Source organism: Siniperca chuatsi, linkage group LG17, assembly GCF_020085105.1.
Source record: "Siniperca chuatsi isolate FFG_IHB_CAS linkage group LG17, ASM2008510v1, whole genome shotgun sequence".
NCBI lineage: Eukaryota > Metazoa > Chordata > Actinopteri > Centrarchiformes > Sinipercidae > Siniperca > Siniperca chuatsi.
Genome location: NC_058058.1, coordinates 417,501 through 437,500, shown reverse-complemented (window position 1 = coordinate 437,500; position 20,000 = coordinate 417,501). Strand labels below are relative to the sequence as shown.

At 48.2% G+C, this 20,000-nt stretch overlaps 2 protein-coding genes across 4 annotated transcripts in view; both read right to left on the bottom strand.

Annotated features, from left to right (window-relative positions):
* Positions 1-11,411, bottom strand: part of ints3 (integrator complex subunit 3) — a 22,292-nt gene extending 10,881 nt beyond the window's left edge. Inside the window, exons 1-15 of the mRNA XM_044172060.1 lie at positions 11,074-11,411; positions 10,158-10,241; positions 9,412-9,495; positions 9,216-9,329; positions 9,055-9,139; positions 8,887-8,953; positions 8,530-8,671; positions 8,320-8,449; positions 5,812-5,909; positions 4,433-4,624; positions 4,261-4,348; positions 2,388-2,467; positions 1,641-1,732; positions 1,379-1,485; positions 1-117 (exon numbers count right to left, since the gene is read on the bottom strand). The exon at positions 1-117 is cut by the window's left edge and continues 3 nt beyond it. Of these exons, the coding sequence (XP_044027995.1) occupies positions 1-117; positions 1,379-1,485; positions 1,641-1,732; positions 2,388-2,467; positions 4,261-4,348; positions 4,433-4,624; positions 5,812-5,909; positions 8,320-8,449; positions 8,530-8,671; positions 8,887-8,953; positions 9,055-9,139; positions 9,216-9,329; positions 9,412-9,495; positions 10,158-10,241; positions 11,074-11,157 (1,564 nt within the window). The 5' untranslated portion in view covers positions 11,158-11,411. The remainder of the gene's footprint in view (positions 118-1,378; positions 1,486-1,640; positions 1,733-2,387; positions 2,468-4,260; positions 4,349-4,432; positions 4,625-5,811; positions 5,910-8,319; positions 8,450-8,529; positions 8,672-8,886; positions 8,954-9,054; positions 9,140-9,215; positions 9,330-9,411; positions 9,496-10,157; positions 10,242-11,073) is intronic.
* Positions 11,412-13,379: 1,968 nt separating this feature from the next.
* The window catches only part of npr1a (natriuretic peptide receptor 1a), a 42,275-nt gene continuing 35,654 nt past the window's right edge, over positions 13,380-20,000 (bottom strand). The window contains exons 19-23 of one of the 3 annotated variants that reach the window (XM_044172059.1): positions 18,827-18,895; positions 16,082-16,256; positions 15,719-15,817; positions 13,984-14,127; positions 13,380-13,767 (exon numbers count right to left, since the gene is read on the bottom strand). In XM_044172059.1, the coding sequence (XP_044027994.1) occupies positions 13,766-13,767; positions 13,984-14,127; positions 15,719-15,817; positions 16,082-16,256; positions 18,827-18,895 (489 nt within the window). In that variant the 3' untranslated portion in view covers positions 13,380-13,765. Of the gene's footprint in view, positions 13,788-13,966; positions 14,128-15,718; positions 15,818-16,081; positions 16,257-18,826; positions 18,896-20,000 lie in introns of all 3 variants that reach the window. The other 2 variants (XM_044172057.1, XM_044172058.1) reach the window with 2 other exon arrangements.

Genomic DNA, 20,000 nt, shown 5'->3' with positions numbered 1-20,000 from the left:
TGTTGTTGACCTCCTCCTCGTCATCGCTGAAGGCGGCCTCTGTGTTGTCATAGCAACCCTCCTCCTTGTCCAACATGTGGTTGTCCATCTCCAAGGAAACGGCCTCCTCCATTTTCACTGCAGGACACACACACACACACACACACACACACACACACACACACACACACAGGTCATGTGACCATATTTGCATTAAGTTCAGATTCTGAATTAAATGATCAGAATCTGCTTCCTCATGTTAACTATAATTCAGGTGATTCTCATGTTCAGACTCGACCGGCGGTGAACGAACAGGTAACAGGTGTGTGTGTGCGTGTGTGTGCGTGAGTCACAGCTGATGGATCTTCTTCCTCCATCATCATCAGAAACATTAAAACTCATCAGCGAGCCGCTCTGTTGCACTGGCTGACATGTTGCTTCATCACCACGAACACACACACTGTAGTTTATTCTGACTCCGCCCCACACACACCGTCCTGCTGCCCCAAACACTCACTACAGCACCACACGTGGATTCATCCGCCGCTGGAAATAGTCCCCAACAGACGCTCTGTTTCCTCCTGTTGGTCTGATAAAAACTACAGCGAGCAGCTGTTTGAGGAAACTACTGAGCCTTTCAAACAGGAAACTACAGATCTGTGTTTTTAAAGATTCACGTCCAGATTGCTCCAAAATGACTAAACTCTCAGAGCTGCGTCAGGTGTTTGGACCCCGGTATACCTGCTTGCAAGTCTAGTTTAAAAATGAAACTCTGTTTTTGTGAGGTGGTTTTAAAGACTTTAAAGTCTTCAGCAGGAACCAACGGGCTCGCAGCTGAGAGCCGCAGACAGGAAGTCCGACGGTGTTGAGAGACGGACGGACGTGTTGTTGGTTTGGATCTTTAAGAAACATATAGAATAAAACCAGATTTATTCTTTTAATGTATTTTATAAACTATAATTTTCAGGCTTTCTTCAGGTATCGTTTTCCTTATTTTGTTAAAAACTTATATTAATGAAACGATATTGCTGGGATTCATCGACTACAGAAACACGTCGTTTTGCATATCGTGCGTCGCAGTGAAGTCTGGCTGCACTCGCTCACAGCACGGATCCCCCGGAGGACGAGCTGCAGCGTTAAAACCCCGCCCCGCCCCCCCCGCGGTCTACCGACAGTCCACGTGCTCTGCAGCGAAACAGCCTCCTGTTTCCGCCGCCGTTTAGTAAAAGCTCGTAAGTGCTGGTTTGATCGTTTCGACAGGCGACGTCAGTAACGACGAGCCTCCTCCGCGCGGCTCGGCTGCTGCCGTGGAAACCGACTTTATAAAACAAAGTGCTGACGAAGAGCAGAAACATGCGGGCAGAGAGAGACGGGAAGGGGCGGGGCGAGCAGGCGTTACCTTCAGTAGGCGGGGAGGGCGAGCTGCAGAACTCGGGGAATCTCTCTCGGAGCATCGATCGAAGCTCCCGGTCCAACTTTGGATTATCAAACAGCGGAGCGAGGTGACTGAGAAAGAGATCAATAATCAATAATCAATAAATGGTGGACTGATAGAGTGAACACTGTGTGTGTGTGTGTGTGTGTGTGTGTGTGTGTGTGTGTGTGTGTGTGTGTGTGTGTGTTACGCCAGCACTCTCTTCTCCATGATGAAGGTGTCTTACGCCAGCACTCTCTTCTCCATGATGAAGGTGAGCGAGTTGAAGACGCCCTGACGCACCTGAGACTCCAGCGGAGGAAAGAAGTGAGGGATGATCTGAGGAGGGAAGGAAAGAAGTCGTATTGTTATTTCATTCTGTCTCATGGTGAAGTTCAGCCAATCAGAGAAGGGGTGGAGGCCACACCTCCACCTGGTGTCACCTGCGATCCTGAATGTGACTGAACACAGAAACTCTGCGGGACGATTTAACCACCAGACAGGTTCGTGTTCTGTCTCTCAGTACTACAGTACCCATGAGCCTCAGCTGCTGTTGCTATGGAGAAGACGACAGCCAGAGGTGCGAATCAGAGCGGCGGTGAATTCAAAACAGGTCGCCGGGGTTACTGAATTCAGCCACAACTGATCCAGAACCAGACAGCGAGTTAACTGAAGCTGCAGGTTGTAAGTCAGTTTCCTCAGCGGCCCACAGGCAGCTGCAGCGAGCAGGAAGAGGTGGAGTCACGTGACCCGTCCTCACGCTGATCGGTTGGACGACCGGATCTCTTTCTGACCGTTATGTAAATGTGTTATTTAACGTCCTGATGAGCAGGTAGAGAACACCTGAGCTGAGTCTGAGCACTTCTCTTACAGTTCTGTTACTCTGGATTTGGGTCGGAGGTTACTGGTAGTCCTGTATTGGAAAGGGCCCAGATCCAGATCGCAGGTTAATGCCAGGTGTGTGTGTGTGTGTGTGTCAGTGTGTGTGTGTTACCCTGCACATGAAGTCCAGCAGCGTGGCGGTGATGGCAGGATGAGGTTTCATGGAGTGATGCATCACCAGGATGGCTGGTTCTGACACACGGGAGGAGAAAACACAACATGAGACTTCTGAGTTCAGACCAGCGTTTAAAACTTCACTCAGTGGATTCGCTCGAATGTTTTGAGTCAAGTTCAGCTTTGGTGAACCTTCAGCCGGCTCGGGCGGTATCAAGGTACTGCGGTGTACCAGGGTCGCAGAAATCAAAGGCATGATTTCAGATACCGTCTAACGCTCCTCTGTCCGGCGGCCGATCGTATCGGCTCTTACATGGTTTATTTTCAGTTTGGATTTGAGCGGGGACGTTTGCTGAAAAGACGCTCGGTGCTTCACATCGCCACGTCTGCCGTGGGAAGCCGTCTGTTCCCTGACTCTTTCCTCTCGTCTCCCAGCCGTCTTACAGGCTGCGTATCTCTCCTAATGAGTCGAGTCGCAACGCACTGATTTGACTGGCTGAGTGGCGTCATGTGACATGATTCTGGGCTGCTGAACCGGCGCCGCAAAGACTAGAAAAGCTGCGGCGGTTGAAATAGAAACACTCCGGCACGCTACGATAACTTGTTCCAAAACACAGATACCGTCACACACTCTACACCCGGGCAAATGTCAGGAAGCTATGAAAAAATAGACATCGCCCAAGCGTACCGGACAGAGCCGAGCTCTAAGTGGACAGAGAGCTGCAGAGTCCAAGATGGAGGACGCTATCGTAGCTTATTAGCTGTGCGTTTCCTGTATAAACTGCTCCAAAACAGAGAGCTGGTTTACACACAGGAGGACATCAAACCCATCCACGGAGCATCAGCGACAGACACTACAGGACAGCACAGCCTCAGCCTGTTCACCCTGCCGCCGTCTCGCCGCACCGCCACTGCAGAGCAGCGTCGCTCCTTTCGGCTTGGAGACTCACCCTCAGCACGCCACCGGAAAAAATACTTTTCTGTTTTATTTGTGTGTAGCGTGAAAGGACTACAGCGTGCGTTTCTTTGTACAACCCTGTGTTGTTTAATGGTAAATAAATGAACCTCGACACTAAAACTTTTAATACACTGATGAGACTCGGGCTGCGTTTCATTACTCGTGCAACGCGCCCTGGTTGGCCCCCCGGGTGAATCCCCGCCGCCATCATGAGTGAACTCGGTGCGATCAGCCCTCGGAGGGCTGAGGGAGTCAACAACGACGGTCACTGCAGGTGTATATCACCCACAATGCATCGCAGTCATGCATTTGGTAAACACATCCGTGGTCAGGCGGCAGTAACGTGAAACTCCCGCTGCCTCGGCGGCTTCTTAAGGAAATCTCACTGACAGCTTAGCGACCGAGCTAACTAGCTTGTTATTTTACCTCTTACCCTGAAATAATGAACAATCCTGAGAACTAAATGTCAGGGGGAGTAAACAGAGCAGTAGAGAGAAACCAGAGAGCAGCTCAGAGAGAGACTGTGACTGACTAGCACTAGCCAAACGGGCTAGCATGTTAGCGGTCAGCTCATCTGTTCACTAGTTCGCAAGACTCTGACCGGCTTTTAAACAAATACAGTTACAGTTTGAACCAAACTCCCTGTAATTTTCTCTGTATTTGAGCACACTCAGATTTGTGTGTGTGTGCATGGGCTTTGCTATTTTACTTTACTACTGCTATCTTTGTGAGGACCACTTTCAGTTTTAAACCATCCTAGTGAGGACATTTCTGCACTGTGAGGACATTCTGGTGGCGGTGAAGGTTCAGACCTGGTTATCAGGTTCAGGTTAGGAGCTAGGGAATGTCAATCAGGGTCCTCACAAGTATAGAAAGACTAATGTGTGTGTGTGTGTGTGTGTGCGTGTCTCACCTATGTTCATGATGCTGTCTTTCTCAGGATTGAAGAACAGCCAATCATAGAAGAGAGCCAGCTTGGCGTTGGAGGCGGCGACATTCGACTGCATACACAAATCAATTGATTAGTTTCTGATTTTAATAGATGGTGACTTTCAGATTGACAGCCTGAGGCCCCGCCCCCTTACCGTGCAGGTTGTGAGCAGCCAGCCAATGATGGCCCAGCGAGGGAGGATGTCAGAGCTCAGCACCTCATTGGACGGATGGACCACTCCGCAGATGTAGCGAATCAGATCGCAGCGCAGTGATTGGCTCTCTGCGGTGGACAGGTACTGTCTCTGAAACCAGTCCTGATACCGCTTCTGCTGCCCGAAACGCACCTGAGCACAGGTTACACAGTCAGAGAGGTCAGAGGTCATCGTCACAGACACTCGCTCTTCACACGTGTGACGTCAGATGGCGTACGTAGTGCGCTCCGGCTGCAGAGCTCGTGGCGTTTGTGTTCGTGAGAAAAGCCCGGATGTAAACTAGATCAGCAAGAACTGCGGCGAGTATGCGCCGTGACTTCACGGCACATACTCAACCGCCCCACAATGCATTGCGTCTCTTCAGACTGTCCAATTACTAAAATCGCTTCTAAGAATTTTTGAGGCGAGAAATCAGCTGTGTTGATTTCGAATATCGGCAGTTTTGTGAAAACTGAAGGCGAATCGAAAATGTGCCTGAACGTTTACAGCAGAGGGCGCCGCGTCTCTCTCGACTCGGCAGCAGCGAACCACGAGTTAATGTTAGAGACCGCTACACTGAGGGGAAGAGGCGATGTTGATTTACATTTGTGATAATCAATTTTCATTCAGCGGCAGCTCGGAGCGGTCACGTGATCGATACGGTCAGCTGATGCAACACGTGTTGCAGTGCGAACAGTCTGCTGGTGATCCATACTTAATCGTTCATGTAGTACGCAGTGTGTACAGTGTGTGTAGTGTACAGTGTGTACAGTGTGTGTAGTGTACAGTGTGTACAGTGTGTACAGTGTGTGGTGTGTGTAGGTAGTGTGTGTACAGTGTGTACAGTGTGTGTGTGTACAGTGTGTGTGTACAGTGTGTAGTGTACAGTGTACAGTGTGCAGTGTACAGTGTGTGTGTAGTGTACAGTGTGTGTAGTGTACAGTGTGTACAGTGTGTGTAGTGTACAGTGTGTACAGTGTACAGTGTGTGTAGTGTACAGTGTGTGTAGTGTACAGTGTGTACAGTGTGTACAGTGTGTAGTGTACAGTGTGTGTAGTGTACAGTGTGTGTAGTGTGTACAGTGTGTGTAGTGTGTACAGTGTGTGTAGTGTACAGTGTGTGTAGTGTACAGTGTGTACAGTGTGTACAGTGTGTGTAGTGTACAGTGTGTGTAGTGTACAGTGTGTGTAGTGTACAGTGTGTACAGTGTGTACAGTGTGTACAGTGTGTACAGTGTGTGTAGTGTACAGTGTGTGTAGTGTACAGTGTGTGTAGTGTACAGTGTGTACAGTGTACAGTGTGTGTAGTGTACAGTGTGTGTAGTGTACAGTGTGTGGTACCCTGGAGGTCATGAACAGCAGCTTGGTCTCCATGTCCGGTGTGAGCCGGCAGGCCAGAAACTTCCTGGAGGTGCGAGCCGTCAGCAGCTGGAGAACGCCTGAAACACAAACACACATCAGACTTCAGGATGTGAAGCTGAACTGAGCCGCAGTCAAACACCACCTGCAGACACAAAGCCGCTTCACCCACAACACGCTGACAGAAACACGTCGAACGCTGCACGAAACCTTTACACGACATCAGAAAACCTGCCAACAACCTCAAACCCGCCGCTCATATAAGAAGGCGACGACTGAAAGTAACACTAGCATTAGCAGCTAATGCTACTTCCACGGCACGCTGGAGCCTAACTCGTCTCAGCTGAAGCTAAGACCTGAACCTTGTAACACAACAGATTCAGATGGATGACACTGACCTGGGAACTGAAGTGAACACTGGACTGACTGAAATGTTACCGAGCGCATCGTTGTTTACTAGTGTTGATGAGACATACGTTAAAAAGTAGACCGGGAGCCAGAGCCTTCAGGTATCAAGCTCCTCTCCTGTGGAACCAGGTCCCAGTTTGGGTTCAGGAGGCAGACACCATCTCCACATTTAAGAGCAGGCTTAAGACTTTCCTCTGTGATAAAGCTTATAGTTAGGGCTGGCTCAGGTGAGTCCTGAACCATCCCTTAGTTATGCTGCTATAGGCCTAGACTGCTGGGAGACTTCCCATGATGCACCTCTTTCCTCTCTCCCTCTCCATCTGTATGCATCTTTATCCCATTACTGCATGTTACTAACTCGACATCTTCTCTCTCCCGTAGTTCTGTGCTTTCTCGTCTCTCTCCTCTCTCCTTCTGTCGCTTTCAGCAGGTATTTCTGCCTCCAGAGCTGCAGAGTCTGGATCTGTGGTTGTGGGCCACCTGCTGCCCCCGTGTTCCTGCAGAGTCTGGATCTGTGGTTGTGGGCCACCTGCTGCCCCCGTGTTCCTGCAGAGTCTGGATCTGTGGTTGTGGGCCACCTGCTGCCCCCGTGTTCCTGCAGAGTCTGGATCTGTGGTTGTGGGCCACCTGCTGCCCCCGTGTTCCTGCAGAGTCTGGATCTGTGGTTGTGGGCCACCTGCTGCCCCTGTGTTCCTGCAGAGTCTGGATCTGTGGTTGTGGGCCACCTGCTGCCCCTGTGTTCCTGCAGAGTCTGGATCTGTGGTTGTGGGCCACCTGCTGCCCCCGTGTTCCTGCAGAGTCTGGCTCTGTGGTTGTGGGCCACCTGCTGCCCCTGTGTTCCTGCAGAGTCTGGATCTGTGGTTGTGGGCCACCTGCTGCCCCCGTGTTCCTGCTCGACAACTGCTACTACAGTTGTTGTTATTGGCTCTGTTACTAATGCTGACATTATTCTTCCTCTCAATCTAACACGGCAGATTTGTTGGGTCTCTGTAAATAATATTATAAAGAGTTCGGTCTAGACCTGCTCTGTAGGAAAAGTGCAGTGAGATAACTTCTGTTATGAATTGGCGCTATATAAATAAATACGTTTCTGGGGAATTTCTGATTCAGTACCAAAATTGAGAAAAGAATTGATCTTGGTTTTATTTAGATACTCAAAACTAAAACACTTTAACTCACAGACAAGAAAAATCACATGACCTTTCATTAAAAAGCAACTTGCGGGAAAAGCGAATGCAGAATTTTCTGTTTTAAAAGACGTAAGTGCAAAACTTAAGTAGAAGTTTGAATCTGAGCGGTTGTATTTTAGTGAGTCTGTCTTTTTTTGGAAGTTCTACATTGTAATTCACAGTTTTTCATCATGGTGAGTTGTTGTGTTTGTGCAGATTGCACAAACAGCGGCGCTTACTTTAGACCGGAGGATCGTGTTCCCAGGACTGAGGACTTGTGGGTAGTGTAGTCTTACCGGTGAACTGAGGACTTGTGGGTATTGTAGTCTTACCGGTGAACTGAGGACTGAGGACTTGTGGGTATTGTAGTCTTACCAGTGAACTGCGGACTTGTGGGTAATGTAGTCTTACCGGTGAACTGAGGACTTGTGGGTAATGTAGTCTTATCAGTGAACTGAGGACTTGTGGGTATTGTAGTCTTACCAGTGGACTGGGGACTTGTGGGTAATGTAGTCTTACCGGTGGACCGAGGACTTGTGGGTAATGTAGTCTTACCAGTGAACGGAGGACTTGTGGGTATTGTAGTCTTACCAGTGAACTGAGGACTTGTGGGTAATGTAGTCCAGAACTGAGGACTGAGGACTGAGGATTGTAGTCTTACCGGTGAACTGAGGACTTGTGGGTATTGTAGTCTTACCGGTGAACTGAGGACTTGTGGGTATTGTAGTCTTACCAGTGAACTGCGGACTTGTGGGTAATGTAGTCTTACCGGTGGACTGAGGACTTGTGGGTATTGTAGTCTTACCAGTGAACTGCGGACTTGTGGGTAATGTAGTCTTACCGGTGAACTGAGGACTTGTGGGTAATGTAGTCTTACCGGTGAACTGAGGACTTGTGGGTAATGTAGTCTTACCGGTGAACTGAGGACTGAGGACTTGTGGGTTGTGCAGCAGGTCTTTCCACACCAGCTCCATCTCTGGGATCCGAGCCACGTTCTGCAGCAGACGAACCAGATCTCTGCCGATGATCAGACACTCCATAAACTACAGAGACAGACGGGGTTATCAGAGTTACCACCGGGGGGATCAATACAACAGACAGACTTCGTTCGTTGCCTCCATACCTTCTCCCTCAGCATGCTGATGCAGAAGTCGACCTCTTTCTGGCGCAGAATCAGCAGGTTCGGTGCGCCGTGGTCGACAATGAGGCGGAGGTAGGTGTAGACCGACATCGCTATCAGCATCCCGTTCTTCAGCACCCACTCCCTACAGAGAGACAAATATTCAGCTCCTTCAGAGTAAAAGCCCTCCAGCTGCTTCAGCCCCAAAGCTTTTACTGTGAAGAAAACTACTCATTTTGATCTTTAATGCAGCATAAATTCTGGGTTTCGACTTTACATTCGGAGACGCGTCACATTTTCTCCGTATAATGCCGTCTGACTAAACAACATTTGTTAAAATAGATGTAAAGTGAAACGTACTTTTGGTCCAGCAGGATGTCCAGGACGCTCTCAGCCAACCACAGGTTTTTAGTGGAAATATCTCCACCTGGAAATAATCACAAAGACTGCGTTACTCTGGAACGACAACGTGCGGATTCACGGCGACGATTACTCCGGATAATTACGTTTATACTGTATGTGTCTGACCTGCGATCTGTTTCAGCAGCGTCATGACGACACCGTCAGCTCCCATCATGCCGCTCTTCACCAGCTCTCTGACCAGCCACACCAGCTGCACACATCAACACTTTCATTAATATCGCATGTCAAAGCAGCGTACCTGTACACCTGCGTGTACACCGGCTTACCTGTGTTCTGGGGACGTCCTGCAGTTTGAGGAACTTCTCCATCAGGATCTGGTTGATCTTCACCAGAATCACGTTCATCCCGTCTCTGTTGACCAGCGTCAGGTCTCTGTAACACTGTCACCAAACACACACACGGTGATGTCACAGCGATGTCACAGCGATGTCACACATTAATAATGATGCGGCGGCGTCTCACCCTCTGGGCCTGGGTCGGCTCTGTGAGGACCAGAGTGAACAGACCCAGACAGACCTCCTCATGCTGCTGCTGACCTTTACACACCTGCAGGGCAGGTAAACAGGAAGTTAGACAGGTAAACAGGAAGTTAGACTACAAATAAAACATATCACTTGGAGATTATTTAGTAGTTCTGGCTGCTGCAGACTTATGTTGTCATTGTGTGTGTAACTCATTGGAAGTCCGTAACACAGGAAGTATTTTGCCATGACGACAGAAAATCCTGTTTTCCGATTGGCTGTCAGTTCAGGTTCATTTCGGACGACTTTCTCTGCGTTTGTCTTTGTTTGGCAGCGTTGAAACTCCCCCAAAATAAAATCTTTAGTGAAAATCACTCAGAATATTATACGACAGCAGCTCAAGCTTGTGAAAAATATTGTTTCGTTATGTGCGGAACTGATCTGGGATCATTTTTATGTAGCTTGAGGTCGGCGATGCTGTAACCGACAGCAGGGACTCAGAGTGTTGCGTCACATTATGGCTGCTACCTGATCAGCTTAATCAGGTCAGTATCGGTGCAGATATTGATCAGGTGTATCTGGATCGGTGCAGCTCAGACTGTTGCTTCCAAAAAGGCCATTAAGCTTCAGTTCGAGGTCTTATTAAACCAGCTGCGTATTACTCGTCAGTGGTGCGACTCAGCGTCTCTTATGTTGGCAGAGTTGATGACAGCAGTGCTCGCAGTGACAGTTCAGAGTGGTTCTTACGTTGGCGGTGAGCGCGTCGTTGGCCTCTCTCTCCGACAGCCCATTGGTCAACGCCTGGACGATCCCAACGCAGCGCTCCAATCTCTGCACACACACACACACACAGGTTTATTAGAAACACACACAGCTGAGTTGTTTATCACTGAAGCGGTGGCAGAGAGCCTGTTTATTAATGTTTTCACAGTCTGACAGGAGGAGCCGGGGATCGAACCTGTGGTTAGAGGACGACTGGCTCTGAGATCAGCTGCTTCACCTTCATGGAGTCACTGACAGGTGAAGCTGCAGCTCAGCACTGTGGTGTCTCACACACCTGCGCCTCACTACCACACTGAAGCTTTTCCTGATTTCAGGCTCTAAACGCAGCACACCTGCGCGCAGGTGCTGTTCTTGTGCGTGTTTGCAGGTGTCAATAAAGGTTACTGTGTGTTGAAGCAGCACATTAAACTCAGAGTTCAACAGCAGCTCAACTGTCAGCATCTCTCACTACTTTTGACATGTGAAACACAAGCATGGCGCATGCGCATCTGTCACTTTTTTGGTCACATCCATGTTGACGTAGGATTAGCATGCTAGGCTAACTATCCGTCAGCTGTGTGACTTTATACGCACATTGTGGCGTCTTTCAGAGCACATAAACACCGTAAACGCACCCCTCAGCTGTCTCACACTGCGGCTTTAAACCACCAACACCATGTTTACACAGAGTACCGTACGGCTATGCTATGCTAACGATGCTAGCCACGCTAACTAGCCTGCTAGCCGCCGTGTAGGTTGACAAAAATGGTTCCATCATGTCTCTTTGTATCCGCTGGCTGTCTTAAAAACCAAACTGCTGATATCTGCCTGTAAACCCGCTCTGACCGGGACTATCCCGGGTTTCTTGTCCTCCCTGGGCCGTTAAACCGGGTCAGCCTACCTCCTCCAGCTCGTCTTTAGCGTCCAGCTGGGTGGACACCAGTAGCCGGCCCTGCGGCTTCGCCTTCGCCGGTGCAGGATCCATCTGCTCCCGCCGCGCCTCGCCGGGCCCCGCGGAGCTGCGAAGGGCTGGGACTCCTGGTTCAGGGGGGGGTTATAACTGCTTCCGTCGGTGTCCCGGAGACTCTGGTGCCCCTGTCAGTGCTGGAGCCTCGGGGTGAGACGGTTTGGGCGGAAACTGTGTGTTTTTGAAACTTATTTTGGGGCAGCTCTCACGCTGAGTCCCGCTCGGTGACACTGTCCGACCACAGTAACGTAACGGACATCCGCACCGAGCGAGCGGAGGCAGGGGGCGGCACCGCGGCGCCCGCTGACCAATCATGTGACTTACACCTCTGAGTGACGTACGTGTGGACCAATGACAGGGAAGAACTTCCGGAGCCAATCCCCCGCTCGCTGTGCTTGAGACCAACTGCATGGAAACATTTTTTTGTTTATAAATACAAAACACATAAATACGTCACTGACGTTTAATTTTTTGGGTGTGTAAGATGCATTTTACCATTTCTGCGTCTGAAAACACAGTGATTGTTTACATGATTCAGTTTTCTCTTATCCTCATAAGAGTTTCCTCTGGGGATCAATAAAGTATTTCTGATTCTGATATAAATGTTAAAGGTTATATTGATAACATTTTTATGTAGAAGAATATTTTAAAAAATAATACGTCACAGAGCTTTTATAAAGGTGCGGAATAAAAGTATCACTTTAATATTACGATTGTAAATTAATCATTTTAAACATTTCGACGGGTCCGAAATGAATGTTTTGTTTATCTCTGTGTCTGACGTTTGCTTCCTGCTTCTAACGAGGCCTGTGAGCCAATAGTGTAACGGCGTTGGTATCACGTGGTATAGCTGCCAGTTAGTGTGGAGAAAACGGACACTGACGTTAGCACATGTCAGCTAACTTAGCTTAATCGTCCGAACAACAATGACCCATAAAATTACAGTTCTGCATATTTAAACTTAATCAACAACAACCGACAGCCGCAGTCCTGACAGCCTTAACGTAACCGAACGTAATAGTTCCCCAAACAATCTAACGTTATAGCGAAGATGCGTATCAGAGGGGGTTTAGAAGCGGGCCAGGGTCCGACAGAACCGACAGCCCGGGCCAGCTGGTCCGTCCGGGCCGGTGGCGGACTGGCCTTAAGAAAAGATGGTCGCTCTTTGAGTGGACGTGGGATCCCAATATATTACTGGTGTCGTGTCGAAGGTAAATTAAAGGGGCGTCATCTAGTGGCTGGATGTTATCAATAGCACCTTTAATGGCAGACTGAGTCTTCTGATGAAGGCTGGTGGACTGTGTGAACTCCTGGGACAGAGTCTGACAAGAAAACTAATGGATTCTGATAATTATTGAGTGTTTTTTGGTTTGACCAAAATATCACATTGATTTTATTCTTTTTGCTTAAAGTATAAATCAGCTGTATGTGATTCGGCCTTCAGCTTCCACGCACGCCAACCAGTTAACGAACCTGCGGTCATTTTATTTATGAAGCGCTTGAATGTGATCTGTGTAGTTTTTACACCTTCCTGTAGTAAATAAATGCTTCTGATGTTTGGAGTTCATCACAAACACAGTTTTGTACTTTCTACATCAACTCTGGCCGAAACCAGTCGTGACATCACCGACACAGGTCCGAGGCCCGCTTCACCAAACCTGCAACTTGCGACTCGAGATCGTTTCCTCTTTCATTCCCTTTGACACGTTTCAGAACGAACTCCAGCGACACTCATTCGCTTCCTGTGTTGTTAAAGTGTTAGAAACTTTACACCAAACTGTCTTTAATGAAACTCTTTTCGCCAGGTTTTAAGAAAGAAACAAAATCATATTCAAGGCAAATTCCTGTGTTTCAAATGTAACTGCCGGTGATTTATGAGACATTTGTACTTTTTACTCTTTGTTTTATGGGTCCTTGAATTTACAAATTATTTCCCAAAAATGTCCAAGAGGTTTTCTGGAAACGATTCTGTAAATTGGTGAACTCGGTCTTACGGTAAAGTCAGCTGAACACACCAACATGTAAAATCTGTCTACAGACAAACATACGATACAACGTGTACGGAGAATAAAGTTTACAATAATCAATAAAATCTCATAGGCAGTTTCGATGGGAGCAGTTCTTTCCAGGAAATGTCTTGGAAATTATTAAAAAATGATACTGACGTTTCAAATAAAGTGTTTTAACAACAAAGACACAAAGATAATAAAACACACGGCTGATGTTTGTATTGACACGACTAATTTCAAATGATTTATTTTTACAGTCAAACATTCATCTGTCTGAAACGTTCCTCCGTACGAGTTCCTGAAGTCACGAGTTCAAGTCCTGAACTGTCGCTTTAAATGATGTCAGAGGTAAATGTCCAATCAGAGAGGAGGGGTTTAATACCTGCTGGTTGTTATTGACGCCCGTCTGTCTGTCTGTCTGTCCAGTGCTGATGTGACCTTTGACCTGAAACATCCAAACGGTGAGGGACGAGCAGGAAGGAGGTGACTCTTTCTTTCTGTCACAAACACAATAAACAGATTTTCTTTCCCGTTAAGTCTGCTAATTTAATTCCCTCTTCCTCGTCACCTCCCTTCATCCCTCCGTCCTCTCCGTCCTCTCCTCTCCGTCCTCTCCGTCCTCTCCTCTCCGTCCTCTCCGTCCTCTCCGTCCTCTCCGTCCTCTCCTCTCCGTCCTCTCCTCTCCGTCCTCTCCGTCCTCTCCTCTCCGTCCTCTCCGTCCTCTCTGTCCTCTCCTCTCCGTCCTCTCCTCTCCGTCCTCTCCGTCCTCTCCTCTCCGTCCTCTCTGTCCTCTCCTCTCCGTCCTCTCCTCTCCGTCCTCTCCGTCCTCTCCGTCAGGTGCTGCTGGTCTCTCCCAGCAGCCAGTACGTCCTCATGAGTCCTTTTCCCTTCATCTCGATCTCTCCTCTGAGCTGCAGCTGGAAGCAGCTGAACTCCTGCAGAACCTGACGGGTCGCCTCCGACACGTGAATCTTCAGAGCTGCAGAGGCAAACATGAACAGCATCAGGACGTCAGGGATCTGAAGACGCACTGTCCAAACTCCTCCCACAGCGCCTTTCTTTACAGCTACAACACGAACAAACAACATCCTGGAGACTTAAAGCTGCAATAACGGATGTTTCTGTCTCGTAGTGAACGAGATCAACACGGTGAACCCAGCAGCTACAGAGCAACACGCTGCTTCATCAGGAGGCGAGTCTGCGTCACCTGATGACCGTGTCTGCGTCACCTGACGAACGTGTCTGCGTCTGTGTCTGCGTCAGCTGACGAACGTGTCTGCGTCTGTGTCTGCGTCAGCTGATGAACGTGTCTGCGTCAGCTGACGAACGTGTCTGCGTCACCTGACGAACGTGTCTGCGTCTGTGTCTGCGTCACCTGATGAACGTGTCTGCGTCACCTGATGAACGTGTCTGCATCTGTATCTGCGTCACCTGATGAACGTGTCTGCGTCTGTGTCTGCGTCAGCTGATGAACGTGTCTGCATCTGTGTCTGCGTCAGCTGATGAACGTGTCTGCGTCTGTGTCTGCATCAGCTGATGAACGTGTCTGCGTCAGCTGATGAACGTGTCTGCGTCTGTGTCTGCATCAGCTGATGAGCGTGTGTCGTCAGCTGACGACGTGTCGCGTCACCTGACGAAGCGTGTCGCGTCTGTGTCTCGTCACCTGATGAAGCGTGTTCGCGTCACCTGATGAAGCGTGTCTGCATCTGTATCTGCGTCACCTGATGAACGTGTCTGCGTCTGTGTCTGCATCAGCTGATGAACGTGTCTGCGTCACCTGATGAACGTGTCTGCGTCTGTGTCTGCGTCACCTGATGAACGTGTCTGCATCTGTATCTGCGTCACCTGATGAACGCGGTTCGCGTCTGTGTCTGCGTCAGCTGATGAACGTGTCTGCGTCAGCTGACGAACGTGTCTGCGTCACCTGACGAACGTGTCTGCGTCTGTGTCTGCGTCACCTGATGAACGTGTCTGCGTCTGTGTCTGCGTCAGCTGATGAACGTGTCTGCGTCACCTGATGAACGTGTCTGCGTCTGTGTCTGCGTCAGCTGATGAGCGGTTAGTCTGTGTCGCGGGGCAACATCAGATGTTCTTCTGACCGGAGGCAGTGCCACTGTAACGCTCTCTGAGGTGCATTATGGGTAGTTTGTAGCATTAATGTTGCTAGGCTAGTCAGCGTCTTCAGGTCTGTTAGAGTCGGTCCAGTTTAACCTGCAGGACTTTCTGTTTCAGAGGAAACAGCTGAGAGCTGCTGCTGTCACTGAAGAAGAGGAGCTCAGAGTCCGAAGCAGCTTCATCAGTCTGCTGGACCGCAGACACTAACGCTGCTTTCTGCTTTAATGGGATCGTTTCACGTTTCACTTTTACCAGAGAAAAGGCTTCAGGTGAGGAAGCATCTCAGGGAAGCTTTCCCCGCAGGACGAGTGTCAGAGTGGGTCAGCTGTCGGAAAAGTCTCATATTCTGGCCGAGACAGTAAATGCAGAGTCCAGGACACATTTTCCTACAGGAAGTACATTCTGTTTGGTTGTCTTTGTGTGTGTGTGTGTGTGTGTGTGTGTGTGTGTGTTACCCTCTCCGTTGGACTCCATGCGTGACGCCGTGTTGACTGTGTCTCCGAAGAGACAGTACCTGGGCATCTTCAGCCCGACCACACCTGCACACACCGGACCTACACACACATCCAGTTGGTATTTTAAGGTACGTTTAAAACATTATCACACACACACACAGCCGTGTTTCACCTCACATTACATTGACCACGACTCGCCTAACCTTAAACCAAGTCTTCACCCTAACATGTAATGATTTGCATTACGGGGACTTGCATTTTGTCCCCATAAGGTAGGCGAGTCCCCACAATGTGACTGTGTAAACAGATTTATGTCCCCACAACAGGAGTAAAACATGTCCACACTAACACACACACACTCACCGCTGTGTATGCCGATGCGGAGCCGGAGCTGCTGGTTGGCTCGGTGTCGGATCCTGAAGCTCTTGACGGCGTCCAGCAGGGCGAGAGACATCCGGGCCACCTCCCGACCGTGGAGCTTCCCGTTCCTCACCGGCAGACCGGACACCACCATGTAGGCGTCACCGATGGTCTCCACCTGGGGGCAGCACCGAGCCCGACAGGTGAGGTCACCACACATAATTCAAACGTTTCATTTTTACTCTTTAACTCCGTGTTTCTAATTGTCTCAGGATCAATAGGTACAGTCACGTTAGGGATACATTACATCAGTATTAGTGTTGACATGTTTCTTAATGAGCCATTTCTTAACATTGCAGGTGAATGAGTAATATGATGAGTGGGACTGTGCAGCCCCCCCCCAGCTGCACCTCTGGTTGCTCTGTTTGTGGCAGATGGAGCTCCACCACGCACAATCTAAACTAGACATTTTTACATTTGATGAGGTTTTCCCAGCTAAGCAGATTATACGTCTTCAGAATATGGCAATGACGAAAACTGAATGGCTTGTTGCCTAAAGTGCTTGTTTGTACAGTGACTGCAGTGGTTTGAAGGCTGTAGAGTGTGTATTAGACCAGCTTATCGGACAATAGGTGATGTGGGAGAGAACCACTGCATGGATTTACTTTATTACAGACCCTTTTTATGACCCTCGTTAGCAAAATGACCAAAATCCAAAAGCTGCTGTGCTTCGTCTCGTAGCGGCGCTGCTTTTAATACTCGCCACGGTCTCTCAACATGTGAGACGTCCTGGTGTCGAGCTGCCTGGGGGGACACTGAACACGTCAGAGTCCGTTCTGGATTCAAAGCTCTGTTTCCGCTGTCTACTTTTCACCCACTGACTCGCCGGCCGCTAAACCGACGCCGTAAAGGCTGGAAAAGCTGCGCCTAAATACAAACGCTCCGTAAAAATGTAATAATTCTCAACAACTGATCGATGTTCTCTGCAGCAGACGGGGGAAAGAGAGAGTGCGGCAGCAGCGCGACAGAGGCCGGGCAGAAATGAACAGTTTGGAGCAAAAGTGCCCTTGAATGCTCATAAACTTCTTTGTTTTTTGTTGTTTTGACTTATGTTTTCAAATAAAACAAATCTTTGTGCCATAAATAGAGTGTTTACGTGATAACGTAATAACTATACATCATTTCAGAGTTTAGTAAATACCCCTAAAAGTCAGTTCAAGTGCAACAAATAGGCTACCGTCTGAAAAAAGGCACAAGAGAGCCGTCCTCGCCCTCCTCGCCCTCCCGCCGGGAATCGCCTACTGACGACGGTGTGATTAACGGTGTCAAACCTTTTCTATCATGTAGCATGTAGCTGTCTCTGTCAAGTGATTAGCCCTGAATCCAAACTGCATTGGGTGCAGTGGGAGGGAGCTATCGTTGAGATGGTCAAATACCTTTGATACTGTGGCTAAGATACGAATGGGCCTGTATCTGGAGGTCAGAAGAGGGTCACCGCCTCTGAATATAGAGTCTACAACAGCAGGCTTCCATGACGAAGGAAACCTCCCTCGATCCAATGACGTATTAATGATGTGCGTTAGTGGCTTCACTCTGGAGGAATCGAGAGTGTGTGCAGACCACAGACATCCTTAGCCCTTGATGACTTGAGAGATGCGACTACTTTTGCGACCTGTGTCTCAGATACCGGTCTTAGTGCTAGTGCCCGCTCACTGGCATTGGCAGAACATGCATTGCTTTGTTGAAGTGGGAAACTCTGGGCTACGGTAGCCACCGACTGGCCTGTGCCACATCAGCTGGAGTCCGTAGGAGCGTGTCGTTGAGCTTTAATTCAATTGGCTTTGTTATGATGTTGTTTTGATGTTACTGGTTAATTTTTAATCTAGCTTTTGAGTTACCGTAAGAATTTTCAATGACTGTGATGAAGTCCGCCTTTGCTTTTCTCAGTTCTCTTATTACCCTGTTTCCTAGCAGTGCGAATGTATGCCTATCACGGGACAGCTTTGATTTTGTGGCTGTTTTTAAAGTATTGTGCCGCTGCTTCGTTCACCCAGGGGAGAGTCTGTTTCTTGTTTCTAAGTTTCATCGTAGACTGCAATTTCTCTGTAGCTTTGACTAGTTATTTCTACATTGTTTTGAAGGAGTAGATCGTCCCAGTCTAAGTTTTTTATGGCTGCTTTGAAGTCCTCTTGCTTGTTTTTCAGGATACCAAAGAATTCCTTATTGCCAGCATGAGTAGTAAACCGCCTGCGGGTTAATTTTCTTGATATGAGCACCATATTCTGGTCTGATAGCCCAGTCATCATACTGTGTGATCCTTTCGTGTCTGTTACTAAATATTAGGTCAGTCCGGATACTGGCGATGGTGTCTCTCACACAGATCATAACGGCCTTTCGCATCAGTTCGGTCCCTCCTGTAAATATCGTAACCCGGAACATATAGAGATGGAGAATTGTCATGAAGCCAAGTTTCCGATAAACACAGGAAATCTAAATTAGACTCTAATAATATATGATTATAATGTACAAGGTGGACGTAAGATACTAAAACAGTAATACTAATACATGTGTATGTATGTAAATTACTATATATGTTACTCTGTAACGTTCTGGTAAATCCTCTTGTTCTTTATATGAGAAGATGGTCAGTTTCAGCGTTAGGTCCAGGCCGTGGTTAGCCTAGCTTAGCACAAAGAGGGGAAGCAGGGGGGAAACTGTGAGTAGTTGAAGCGGTGAGGAATCTTTTACCTTGTAAACATCAAAGTTGTCGATGATGGCGTCGAAACAAGTGTAGAGATCATTCAACAAGGTCACAACCTGGATGTAAGAAAACAAAAACAAGTGAATATTTAAAACCTCCCATCACTTTATATCATTACAGGACAAATTTACATACAAACTTATGTTTAATCTCAGAGAAATGTGTTTAGCTGTAGTAATAACAGGTTACACCACTAGATGGCGCCGTCGTGCTTACAGATGTGTACTGTGATGTTCTTTCAGAGCCTATTGAGTTTTTATTTATTTGGATCTCAAATAAGTAATTCCATTTAAGCCGATATTAAAGGGAAAACTGGTGCATTTTAAGTGGAAGTGCAGTCAGGCTTGATGGTAGATGTAGTTCCTCAGTGCATGCTACACTGACTGAGAAAGCTAACTTCACAACTGTACTGTTGTTTTACTGGGTTCTACTGAGTTCTACTGACCTGTAGTGTTGTTCTACTGGGTTCTACTGAGTTCTACTGACCTGTAGTGTTGTTCTACTGGGTTCTACTGACCTGTAGTGTTGTTCTACTGGGTTCGACTGGGTTCTACTGACCTGTAGTGTTGTTCTACTGGGTTCTACTGAGTTCTACTGACCTGTAGTGTTGTTCTACGGAGTTCTACTGACCTGTAGTGTTGTTCTACTGGGTTCTACTGACCTGTAGTGTTGTTCTACTGGGTTCGACTGGGTTCTACTGACCTGTAGTGTTGTTCTACTGGGTTCTACTGAGTTCTACTGACCTGTAGTGTTGTTCTACTGGGTTCTACTGAGTTCTACTGACCTGTACTGTTGTTCTACTGGGTTCTACTGACCTGGCCTGTTGTTCTACTGTTGTTCTACTGAGTTCTACTGACCTGTATAGTTGTTCTACGGAGTTCTACTGACCTGTAGTGTTGTTCTACTGGGTTCTACTGAGTTCTACTGACCTGTAGTGTTGTTCTACTGAATTCTACTGACCTGTAGTGTTGTTCTACTGGGTTCTACTGGGTTCTACTGACCTGTAGTGTTGTTCTACTGGGTTCTACTGAGTTCTACTGACCTGTAGTGTTGTTCTACTGGGTTCTACTGACCTGGCCTGTTGTTCTACTGTTGTTCTACTGAGTTCTACTGACCTGTAGTGTTGTTCTACTGGGTTCTACTGGGTTCTACTGACCTGTA